Source organism: Bombina bombina, chromosome 1 (assembly GCF_027579735.1).
Source record: "Bombina bombina isolate aBomBom1 chromosome 1, aBomBom1.pri, whole genome shotgun sequence".
Classification (NCBI taxonomy): domain Eukaryota; kingdom Metazoa; phylum Chordata; class Amphibia; order Anura; family Bombinatoridae; genus Bombina; species Bombina bombina.
Genome location: NC_069499.1, coordinates 305,435,908 through 305,449,246, shown reverse-complemented (window position 1 = coordinate 305,449,246; position 13,339 = coordinate 305,435,908). Strand labels below are relative to the sequence as shown.

The window sequence follows — 13,339 nt, the reverse complement described above, 5'->3', positions numbered from 1 at the left end:
GAGAAAAAGGCAAGAGGCAAACATCAATGGGGTATTAAAATAATGAAAAAGTTTGGCGCTAAGTATGACGCACAACGTAACTGAAAACTTTTTTGGTGCCAATAATAACCGGAAATGACACACTCGCGTCACTAATGACGCAACAACGTATTTTTCGCACCAAAAAAATTCTCGTGCCAAGAATGACATAATAAAGTCTAGCATTTGGCGCACCCGCAGGCCTAATACCGCCCGCAATTTGCAAGAAAGTAGTCAATTGAAAAAAAGACTAAACCCCAGGTAAGAAAAAAATTTCTTAAAAATGTTTATTTTCCCCAAATATGAAACTTACAGTCTGCAGAAGGAAATACATGAACCTGACTCATGGCAAATACAATACATATATTTAGAACTTAATATAAATGCATAATTTGCCAAACCATAGCTGGGGTGTCTTAAGTAATAAAAAACATACTTACCAAAAGACACCCATCCACATATAGCAGATAGCCAAACCAGTACTGAAACAGTTATCAGTAGAGGTAATGGTAAATTGAGAGTATATCGTCGATCTGAAAAGGGAGGTAGGAGATGAATCTCTACGACTGATAACAGAGAACCTATGAAATAGACCCCCGTTAGGGAAATAATCGTATTCAATAAGTGATACTCCCTTCACGTCCCTCTGACATTCGCTGTACTCTGAGAGGAATCGGGCTTCAACAATGCTGAGAAGCGCATGTCAATATAGAAATCTTAGCACAAACTTACTTCACCACCTCCATAGGAGGCAAAGTTTGTAAAACTGAATTGTGGGTGTGGTGAGGGGTGTATTTATAGGCATTTTGAGGTTTGGGAAACTTTGCCCCTCCTGATAGGATTGTATATCCCATACGTCACTAGCGCAATAATACTTAATGCAGGCGTTTTTTTTTTTAAATACTTTAATGTGGGTGATTATTTGTTGCTTTTGTAATGCTCCGTTTGCCTTCACTGCATCCCGGTGGATTCCGAAAATGGTAGGGTGGTGACCCTGCCATTTTCGGAATTCACCAAGATGCAGCTTCGCTGCATCCAGGTGAATTCTTTTGTCCTTGCGCAGCCAACATTCCAATGAGGATGCATGCGCAACTGGCGACGGACAATACAAATGCAATTATAGTATAGATGCTTCCTTATACACCAGCAGTGCAGGCATGCGGCATGTCCTTAAACTGCATGATATAAATGATCTCCTTAAAAAGGTGTTCTGCTGTCACAAGTAGATCCTCCTCAGGAAGGTACATACTTGTATTTTGCCATTTCCTGTCTATTGGTAATCTGATGCCTGTTGCAAGGTTGGCAATTAAGCTACTGTACCCAATGACCATTGATGATGGCTAAACAACGAGCAAGCTTTGTAGAACAATTATATCAAACTACACACAAGAATATAATATTTAAGTACAATCACTTTTTTATGAGTGTCTATTAAATAAACAAGAACTATCAAAGCAAACTGTTTTGCTAAGATATCTTAAGTGTAGCAATAAACTGCTGTAATCAAAATATGTACAAAATAAATGCTTCAACTTACAGGTGTTTTAAACCTTCAATAGCTCCCATGGCTTTAATTTATAATGTTTAACCTCTCAAGTGGAACACAAAGAATTACCAATAAGATGGAATATAATTAATTACATTCCGCATGTGACCTCCCTCCCATAGGCTTTACTACTTACAAGTATGTGCCTCAGCCTTATAATGACAGAAAATGTCTGTGAAATAATTACCCAGATTAGTTATGGGTGACTGAGCACAAAAGCATTTTACTAATTATTAACTAATATGATATTCGTTTTTACAAGCACAAACCAAAGTATGCACTAGGTTTAGAACATATACACACAAATTCAGTAAAGCAAGCACTGAAATCAACACCACTGACACGAAATCACACAGAACAATTTGTAACTGAAAAAAGACCCTCTATGTTAGAGCTTTTTAATTTTAAATAAAGTTTTTTGCCATGTGTTTAATCACTGTTCTGTGCACGAGACTCAGCAGATGAAGACACAGCAAATAAGGAGCAGTCATATACAGTATGTGTGTTCCAAAAGTCCGTAGGGTTTCTACGTGAATGCAATTTTGATTACATACTGTATGTAATACTTTTAAAAGGGACAGTCAACACAGATTTTGATATAAAATGGTTAGTTATGAGTAATGAAAAAACTTTGCAATATATTTTAATTATTTATTTTGCTTCCTTTTCAAGCAATTAAGCTCTGAACATTGAACAATTTCTATATTTTAGAATTTGAAAGGCACCCTGTTGACTTATCAAGGCTAACTCTGCTACCTACATCTCTAATAAGATAACAATTGCAAAACAATGTATTATATTATGGCAGTAAGTAGCCTTATTGTATGTGAACTAAAGCCCAGATTGGCTCCGCCAAATAAGACAAATGGTGGGTGGCGTTTAGCTATTGAAAACTAATTGCAGTAAAAATGATGTTAATTTGTTTTAATGTTAAAGGAACATTATACACTATATTTATTCTTTGCATAAATGTTTTGTAGATTATCTATTTATATAGCCCATAAAGTTTTGTTTTTTTAAAAATGTATAGTTTTGCTTATTTTTAAATAACATTGCTCTGATTTTCAGACTCCCAACCAAGCCCCAACGTTTTATGAGAATACCATCAGCTACCTACTCCATTTTCATATGCAAAACAAGGGGGAGGGGGGAGTGTCTTATTTTCCACTTGCAGTGGACTTTCCAGCTACCTTTTTAACAGAGCTAAAGTGAGAGCTTCTAAGTTTTTAAACAGTTTTATACTGAATTTTTATATCAGTGTTTGTGCATGTTATTCTTTATAGTAGTGTCTATTACATGCAGTTATATGAAAATGAGTGTATACTGTCCCTTTAAGACTTGGCTGATATGTTGTTCTATAGCAGTACAACAGAAATGTCTTGTAATAACAAGGTCTTTACTGTCCCTTTACACACTGGGGTCGATCACAATGCTTTTTGAAATTTTTTTTACAAATATTTAGAAATTAATGGTGGTTTTCTGTAGAAAAACATTGTACACACCTTTCCAAAGGATTTTGATTTACCCCATTGTACTGTTAAAAACAAAATAAAGCATGGTATTTAACACTATCATGTCCTTTTGAATTGATACTACAAATACTCACACTGTACAACTAGAGCAATATATGGACTCACAACACACAACCTGAAAAACAGAAACACTCTCTTTCCATAACAAAAGAATGCATCCATATATTAGTTTCAGGCTTCATTGGCGCTTTGTTTTATCAATGATTCAGTAACACACAAAATCTGTAAACTATTAATAAGTAATCCCTGTTATTGAGCCCCCAGGACAAAAACTGGCTCATAGTGCAACCAAGTAGTGAAAAGAAGATAGGAATGTTCAGTGATATATGCGTGTAGGTTTGCATAAACCATACTGAAGGTAATGGTTATTTGAATTGTTCAATAATGGGATTCGCGAGATTTGAGCAAGATTTCACTAGCCAGAAATGTCTATAGATTTAAGCAGTTTGTCTTAAAATACTGGTAAATATTCTCACACTGCTTACCACAGTGAAATAATGCTGATCACAGCATGTAGTCTGGGGTTCTAAATCTTTTTACATCTACTCATCAACCTCTCCCCTTTCAATGCTTTAAAATAACTGTGCCTTTCTCCTCACTATTCTGGTTATTTACATAATATTATATCAACTTGTTTTACTACATTCAGGAGAATGTGTAATAATACCATGCAGTGATAGTTTTAGAACCAACATGGAAATGATTGATGGAGTCTATTTGTATATGTAAAGGGGACAGCTACGTGCATAGGTGATAAAAAAAAACCTGCACACAGGTTTCCCTATTATATCTGCCCTGGCATAGAGTCAAACAGGAAGAACAAGGACAACGTATTGGAAAAGGAAGAGCTTGGTCAGAACGGAATGTTTCCACTGTCTGATTTCAGGAAATCTTTTAACAAGCTTCTGACTGTTCAACTGGATGAAAAAATCTTGTAAATAAGCCAATAGAATTAGATTTCTTCTAGAATTTTAAATAATTGCGAACATATAAAGGTTATCTGATTAGCAAAATGTGTTACTTTATCTTTCTCTTTAAAAAAAAAAAAAAAAAGTGTTATGCAATACTTATGTTTACCTCTTTATGGGAATCCTTATGTGCTTCAAGGGTCTTCATGATGGTAAGTTCTGCATAGTTTTTAAACCTGGCTGGTTGGTTTCGAAGGATTTCTCTGAGCACCCTCAATGCCAAAGCTCGAATTGCATGCTGTTAAATAGAAAAGAGATTGCATGAAGGCAGCTATATGTGCATGCTATCACCAGATTATACCAACAAGCGCAGGACAAAAAGCAAGGACTGGGTTGACACAAAAAAACAAGCATATTGGCACATGTATGTTCAGAGCCAGGTTGCACACAAGATCACAACACATATTGCACTGATAACATAAAGTAACAAAAACTAGTATTGTGTCAGGTTGCTAACACTAAAATATCCCAAATAGGCACAAATATACAATGTGAGGACAGCATTTGGGAACAAAAAAAATAATAACTTTATACATAAACAGCAGGTTACAAACAGTCCTGAAAAACAAACTATATGGCCAAAGTATGTGAGCACCCCATGTAATTATTGAGTTCAGGTATTTAGCCACACTCACTGCTAGCAGGTGCATAAAATCCAGCACATAACCATAAAATCAGTGCAATGGGTCATACCGAAGGTAAGTGCCCTACTAGATGTGCTAGGTAAAATGTAAGTGCTATAGTTATGAAGTGGAAGCCTTTAGAAGCAGCAACAGCCCAGCCACGAAAGGTAGTCCATGCAAACTCACAGAGCAGGGTGCTAAGTGCTGAAGCATGTAGCACATAATCATCACCTATCATCTGTTGCATTACTCGCTACAGAGTTCCAAACTACCTCTGGAAGCAACATTATCTTCATGAGATGGGCTCTACTACCGAACACCTGTACACAAGTCTCACATCTAGTGTCCAATGTTGGGCGCAGCCTCGAGTGGTGTAAAGCCACTGCCACTGGACTCTGGAGTAGCGGAAATTGTTCTCTGGAGTGCCAAACCATGATTCACTAACTGGCAGTCTGATGGAAGTATCTGTGTGTGGCAGATATCAGGAGAATGCTATCAAAATGCATAGTACCTAATGTAAAGTGTGGTGGAGCAGTGATAATGGTCTGGGGATGTTTTTCAGGATTTGGCTCCAGTGAATGGTCACGTTAATGCTACAGAATACAAAGACATTTTAGACAAATTGGCTGCTTCCAACCTTGTGGCAACAGTTAAATCCTTTCCAATACCAGGATGACTGTGCCCCTGTAAAAAGAGATGCTTTGACTACTTTGGTGTGGAGGAACTGGAGTGGCCTGCACAGAGCTCCAACCTAACCCCCATTAAACAGCTTTGGGATGAACAGAAATGCTGATTGCGAGCAAGACCTCCTCCTCCAACATCAGTGATTGACCTCACAAATCCTTTTTTGACTAAATAGGCAAAAATTCCCACATACAGACTCACAAAATATTGCGGAAAGCCTTCACAGAAGAGTGCCGGATATTATAGCTAAAAAGTCTTGGGGAACTCAATATTAAGGCCCAAGCTAATATAAGTGTGATGGTCAGTTGTCCACATACTTTTGGCTATAGAGTGTATGTAATTGTCAAACAACACTCAAACAAACATGTAACCATAAGATTGCAGGCTGAAAAATCATAGTGATAACTTGCACTACAGCACAATTCTGGAATCCCCTGTTGCTATATGGGAGATAGATACACACTATTAAAGTACAGAGACTCATATTTATAAAACTGTATTTTCAAGGACTGGCAGGGATTAGCACAAGAACCAATATATTTTTTGATCCGCTTTTAAATTTTAAAATTTTGCTAACATTAAAGGAACAGTCAACTCCAAAACTGATATTGTTTAAAAAGATAGATAAAGCCTTTACTACCCATTCCCCAGCTTTGCACAACCAACATTGTTATATTAATATACTTTATAACCTTTAAACCTCTAAATTTCTGCCTGTTTTTAATCCACTAAAGACAGCCTCTTATCACATGCTTTTTATTTTCTTTTCACAAAAGGAGACTGCTAGTTCACGTGAGACATAGATAACATTGTACTCACGCACGTGGGTTGTGGCAGACACTGCACTAATTGGATAAAATGCAAGTCAATAGATAATAAATAAAAAAAAGGTCATGTGATCAGGGGGCTGTCAGAAAAGGCTTTGATACAAGGTTATCACAGAGGTAAAAAGTATATTAATGTAACAATGTTGGCTGTGCAAAACTGGGGAATAGGTAATAAAAGGATTATCTATCTTTTGAAACAATAACATTTTTTGAGTTGAATGTCCCTTTAAGCATACAGGGCAAGTGTTTGTCATAATCCTTTTTACTGCCAGGTAGTTAGTGCTAAATTAATCTCAAACACTGTTTCCTGAAGCAAAACGTATAATTATCCTACAAGTCTCAAAGACACTTATAATTGAACTAGTTTAATGTTAGTCCAAGAGATCTCCTGTTGGACATTAATCTAGCTTCTATAGATTTTATTCATCAGCAGAATATAAACCTCTCTGATAATAAGCTAAAGAAATATTCTTGGAAGGCAAGGTGGGAAAATATAACCTGGTAAAAAAAAACACACAAAGAAGAGAAGGAAGTCCCTGAAAACCATAACAAAATGTATGCTTACCTGATAAATTTCTTTCTTTCCGGATATGGAAAGTCCACGTCGTCATTCCAATTACTAGTGGGAATATCACTCCTGGCCAGCAAGAGGAGGCAAGGAGCACAACAGCAAAGCTCCTAAGTGTCACTCCCCTACCCATAATCCCCAGTCATTCGACCAAAGGGAAATGGAAAAAGGAATAACAGAAAGGTGTAGAGGTGCCTGAGGTTCAGTAAAAAAAAACCCACTATCTTAATTGAGGGTGGGGTCGTGGACTCTCCATAGCCAGAAAGAAAGAAATTTATCAGGTAAGCATACATTTTGTTTTCTTTCCTAAGATATGGAGAGTCCACAACATAATTCCAATTACTAGTGGCAACCAATACCCAAGCTAGAGGACACAGAATGAATAGGGAGGGAGAACAAGACAGGAAGACCTAAACAGAAGGCACAGCTGCTTGAAGAACCTTTCTCCCAAAAGAGGCCTCAGCGAAGGCAAAAGTATCACATTTGGAAAAAGTATGCAGAGGGGACCAAGTTGCAGCCCTACAAATCTGTTCACAGAAGCTTCATTTTTGAAAGCCCAAGAAGAGGAGACAACCCTAGTGAATTGAGCTGTAATTCTCTCAGGAAGCTGCTGACCAGCAGTCTCATAAGCAAAACGAATTATACTTCTCAACCAGAGGGAAAGAAGTAGCTGTAGCCTTCTGACCCTTATGCTTTCCAGAGAAACAAACAAACAGGGCAGAAGTCGCCTGTAGGCAGAATTTTAGAGCATGCACCACATCCAAGTTGTGCAACAGACGTTTCCTTATGAGAAGGATTGGGACAGAGAGAAGGAACAACAATTTCCTGATTAATATTTATATCCGAAACCACTTCAGGGACAAAAATCCAATTTAGTACGAAGAACCGCCTTATCTGCATGAAAGATAAGGTAAGGCAAATCACACTGCAAAGCCGAGATTTCCAAAACTCTCTGAGCAGAGAAGATAGCAATAAGAAAACAAACCTTCCAAGATAACAACTTAATGTCTATGGAATGCATTGGCTCAAACAGAGCCTGCTGCAAAACTTTAAGAACAAGGTTAAGGCTCCAGATGCTTATGTAAAAGAATAGATGAAGCAGAAATCTGACCTTTCAGAGAACTGACTGACAACCCTTTCTCCAGACCTTCCTGGAAGGACAAAATTCTAAAAATCCTGACCCTACTCCAAGAGAAGCTCTTCGCTTCACACCAATAAAAAGTATTTACGCCATAAACCAGAACTAAGCGTTCAATCTCCAAGCAGTCAGCTTCAGAGAAACAAGATTTGGATGGAGGAATGGACCCTGAGTTAGAAGGTCCTTCCCTCTGAGGCAACCTCCAAGGTGGCAGAGATGACATCTTCACTAGGTCTGCATACAAGATCCTGCGAGGCCATGCAGGAGCTATAAGAATTACCAACGCTCTCTCTTGTTTGATACGAGTAGTGACTAGTGGAAGGAGAGCAAACGGAGGAAACAGATATGCTAGACCGAAATCCCAAGGTACCGCCAGAGCAACTATCAGAGCAGCTGCGGATCTCTTGACCTTGAACTGTACCTTGGAAGCTAGGCGTTCTGCCGAGATGCCATCAGATCCAACTCCGGCACCCCCCACTTGAGGGTTAACCTTGCGAACACCTCGGGATGGAGAGCCCACACCCCAGGATGAAATGTCTGTCTGCTCAGGAAATCCGTCTCCCAGTTGTCCACTCCTGAAATGTGGATGGCAGATAGACAACAATTGTGAGCTTCCGCCCACTGAACAATCGGATAACACCTCCTTCAAGGATAAGGAACTCCTAATTCCTCCCTGGTGGTTGATGTAAGCCACTGAGGTGATGTTGTCCAACTGAGAAAGCTGATAAACCGGACAAAGGACAATTGAGGCCAAGCCATCAGAGCATTGCAAATCGCTCTCAACTCCAAGATATTTATGGGGAGAGCAGACTCCTCCCGAGTCCATAGTCCCTGCGCCTTAAACGAGTCCCAGACTGCTCCCGAGCCTAACAGGCTGGCATACGTGGTCACAATCACCCAGGAAGGTCTCCTGAAGCATGTGCCCTGAGACAGATGCTCCTGAGAAGGCCACCAAAAGAGAGAGTCTCTTGCCAACTGGTCTAGAGCAATCCTCAGAGACAGACATGAATGGTCTCCGTTCCATTGTCTGAGCATGGATAACGGCAGAGCTCTCAAATGGAATCGGGGAAAGGCAATGATGTCTATGGAAGTGACCATCAGAACAATTACCTCCATACATTGAGATACTAATGGCTGAACAGTAGATTGAAGAGAGGCAAGAGGAGAGAATCTTGGATTTTCTGACATCTGTCAAAAAAAAATTCATAGATAGGGAATCTATTATGGTTCCTAAAAAAAACACCCTTGTAGCTTGAACAAGGGAACTCTTCTCCAGATTCACTTTCCATCCGTGGGAACGTAGAAAAGACAACAAGATCTCTGTATGCGAGTTTGCTTGTTGAAAAGATGGCGCCTGAACCAATATGTTGTCCAGGTAGGGTGCCACTGCAATTCCCTTTAAGAAAATTCTGGAAGCTGTGGCAAGGCCAAACGGAAGAGCCACAAACTGAAAGTGTTTGTCTAGAAAGGCAAATCTCAGGAACTTGTGATGATCCCTGTGGATGGGAGCATAAGATACGCATCCTTTAGGTCTATGGTCGTCATGAACTGACTCTTCTGGACCAATGGAAGAATGGAACGATTGGTTTCCATTTTGAGGGATGGTACCCTGAGAAACTTGTTGAGACACTTTAGGTCTCAAATGGGTCAAAAAGTTCCCTCTTTTTTGGGAACCACAACCAGATTTGAATAGAATCCTAGACCTTGTTCCCTTACTAGAACTGGAACAATCACTCCCAAGGAGGAAAGGTCCTGAACGCAGTTCAAGAATGCCTCACTTTTTACCTGCTCTGCAGATAATCTTGAGAGATGGAATCTGCCTCTGGGAGGAAGTTTTGAATTCTTTTTTTTGTAAACCTGAGATACTATGTCCACAGCCCAAGGATCTGGGACATCTTGTATCCATGCTAGACAAAACAGGGAAAGTCTGCCCCCACTTGATCCGTTCCCGGACCGGGGGCCGACCCTTCATGCTGACTGACTCAGTGGAAGGTTTCTTTGATTGCTTCCCCTTGTTCCAATACTGATTGTGCTTCCAAGAGGACTTGGGATGCTCCTGCTTGGAATTGGGGTATGTAAACTTTTGATCAGGGTCATTTGGGTAGTTTCTGTTGTCATTATGATTTAAAAAGAGTAAACACAGTTGATTGATAATAAATGGCTTCAGCCAAACTCCAACCATGAGTGAAAGAAAAATTTTGTGTCATCATTCATATTCTCTGAAAAATGGCCAAGAAATCATACATTTTGCCAGGGTATGTAAACTTATGAGCACAACTGTAGATACAATTGTCGTTATAATCTATAATATATTTTGTTGAACCACATGTTGTCCACCACTGAGTTATAAGCAGCTCAATGGGGAACTCTTCTAACAATACACATCATGTATAATACGGCAACAGTATGGAACATAACAATCGTGGATGTAAATATATAAAAGTTTAAGTAACCGGGGGGCGTGTCCGTGCAGCGTTCTGGTTAGGACGCATCTTCTGAATGCTCCGGCAGAAAAACTAATAATCCGCTGATTATTATTAACAACAGCAAGATTAATACCACATTACATCAAGGCATCACTAAGTCACTAATTGTGGCCTGGCATTTGAATTCTTGCCTGTTTATATGACCCCGGGGACACAGATCGGAATAAGGAGGCCTAGGGCGGCGGCCCACTATTAGGCATACACTCCCCCCCCCCGAGAAGAAACGGGGTATCAGCGCTGTCGGTATAACCCGGCTTGCTGAAATTTCTTCACTGCATATCAATAACAGGAGGGTGGGTTGTACTGGGGGACAGCGGTATCAGCACCCTTTTTTCTCTGGACATCCAATGTAATGGCCATGGCAGAAGTATGTCATATACGGCAGCCAGACAACCACCTACAGAAATTTGAGCTTATCATGCAAAAATTAATAGACAGGGCACCATATGACTACCTGATACAACGCATGCAAGCAAGCCCACCCAAACCTCTAGAAAAAGAAAACCTTGTTGGTACAGCACCTCCGACTCCAATAAGTATACCAAAGATCCAGCATGGCCATCCGCCATTACAGAGAGCCCTCATGGAGTACAGCAAAACACCTTGCAGAGTACCGCATACGAGACCATTCTCACTGCTGTTACCTTCTGCCGGCATTATAAGGAAGCATTATCACCACATCACCCAGCCACAAAAGACGCTTCCAACAGTAACCCCGGGGCCCCGGGTGGGCAAGAAGAAGACGACACGCATTACAGCAGAGGGGACAGCAGGACAACGCAACTTCTTAACGCCGGCAACGCAGCTGCCAGTTGAGAAGGTGAGGAGACCCGCGACCATATTTCAAATCAGCTCCTGGCGAAGCATTTTCTACTCACATTGCGGAGGTCATATGCCGAAGAAAGGTGTGGGGTAGCTTGCAGATGCCCCTCTGAGACAGCATGGGGCTGGTTTTGCCCCTCAGTGCCACAGACGCCTTCAGCCAACGCTTCACAAAATGGACTCTGGTAACCCCATAATAGTTCTGTCTACTTTACTATAACATGAGATGTTGTAATGTTTGACGTTTATATTTGAGTGAAAGACACACTTCTCATTGATTCTCATCTTTTCCTTCTCCTGCTTGGGGACGCATAAGTATCACCATCAAGAAGCTTATCGATATATTAAATGTTTAGATTAAGCCAGCAAAATACTGGGGAATGATAGTGATCATTCCTATCTAAAGCCACATTAAATGGCCGTTAATAAAATTAAGATGGAGATGTCATACTGTATGTTGAAAGTGTTAGATGCGTATTAAGAATATTTTTATGTAAATATTGAATAAGGTGTTTATGTTTGGTTGTATGGGCTCTAAAGTATGTTTTGAACTATGGGCAAAATGATTTATGACTTTAGGGACTAGCACCTATCACATGAATAGATATAACACCCCATTTAGATCATGTCGCTAAATAAGTAATCAAGACATACCCCAGGATATATATTGAGAGGAACTAACCTGGAGCATAATTCCTAAGCTCCTTTCGTATTTTGTAGCTAATGCTCCCTAACTTCATATCCACTCATCTATGCATACTTCTGCCAGCGAGATAGTCATACTCGAACACTGCTTATTAGGAATTATTTACTGGGTATGGTTACTCGCTATAGTAAAACTGCTATACTTAAACTGTTTGTCTTCCTTGCCCCCAACTCTCTTCCTCATCCATGTATCTGTCACAGACCCCAGAGTGGTCTATATAGTTTTAAAAATGGGGAACAATTTACTATACTAAAATTGTTATACTTAAATGTTTTGTTTTCCTTACCCCCAGCTCTACTCCTCACCTCCACATATTCCCAATACTATTCATATGTCTACTTGTCACAGACCCAAGAGTGGTCTATATAGTTAGAAAACTGGGATCAATTCACTATCTTAAAAATGTTATACTTAAATTGTTTGCTTCCCTTACCCCTAGTTTTCCCCCTCACCGCTATATATTCTCAATACTGTTCATATGTGTATCTGTTACAGACCCAAAAGCGGTCTACATAGTTAGAAAATTGGGACCAATTGAGACATACACTGAATTTAATAGGTGTCTTCAAATGCTGAAATGAATGTTCCTAAGCATTCCTCACAACTTTATACAGCTTGTACAATGGATTATTGTGACAAAGCATTTTACTGTAATAGCTTTGATGTACTAAGTGCACATTTAATTCATGCCGTGTATGTATTGTTTATCAAAATAAAGCTCTTTTGAAAAAAAAAAAAAAAAAAAAAGTTTAAGTAACCAACAATGAAAATCAAGCTGAAACCTTTTTTATATTTAAGTCAGGTCTATGTCCTATTATGGCAAATGGTCACTCTTGGACCATGAATATTTAGGGTATAGGTAGATGGGACTAGTAGTGTTAGCATTATATATAATAAAGCGCATTGGGGAAAGGGACTGTACATGGAAGAATAGTATAGTGTGTCGATGACAACAATTTAGGGGGATGGGTCGTAGGATATATTTTCCTCAGCTTACTAAGTAAACTGTATGGGCGGAGGGGGGCATAATTAGTAGAGTACTTCCAGCTAAAAGAAGAAAATAAGAGAGTGAACTTGTTGAACTAATTGTAGTTACTAGATGGGAACAACAACAACAACACTATTAATCATCTTCCGCTTAGGAATTAGCACTCTATAGGTAATGCATAAATCACACTCGAGTTATAGCACAGTGTAAGCATATGCTCTATAGTAGTGAAGATATGTGGGTAATAGAGCATTAAAAACCAAAACAGTCGACTGGAACCTTGTAGAAACATTTGTAGTATCTACCACACTAAGTGTATTAGATTACCGATTGTCATGACTGTAATCAAATTCTCATATAATTGTCCTTTATGGTGTCTAGGAACATGAACCCTAGTGTAAGTGGAAATTTGCACCGCCTCAGCCGCAGGTAG

At 39.4% G+C, this 13,339-nt stretch overlaps 1 protein-coding gene across 1 annotated transcript in view; it reads right to left on the bottom strand.

The window, feature by feature from the left end:
* Positions 1–13,339, bottom strand: part of CLASP1 (cytoplasmic linker associated protein 1) — a 905,754-nt gene that overhangs the window by 96,581 nt on the left and 795,834 nt on the right. Inside the window, exon 34 of the mRNA XM_053712150.1 lies at positions 4,174–4,302. Within this exon, the coding sequence (XP_053568125.1) occupies positions 4,174–4,302 (129 nt within the window). The remainder of the gene's footprint in view (positions 1–4,173; positions 4,303–13,339) is intronic.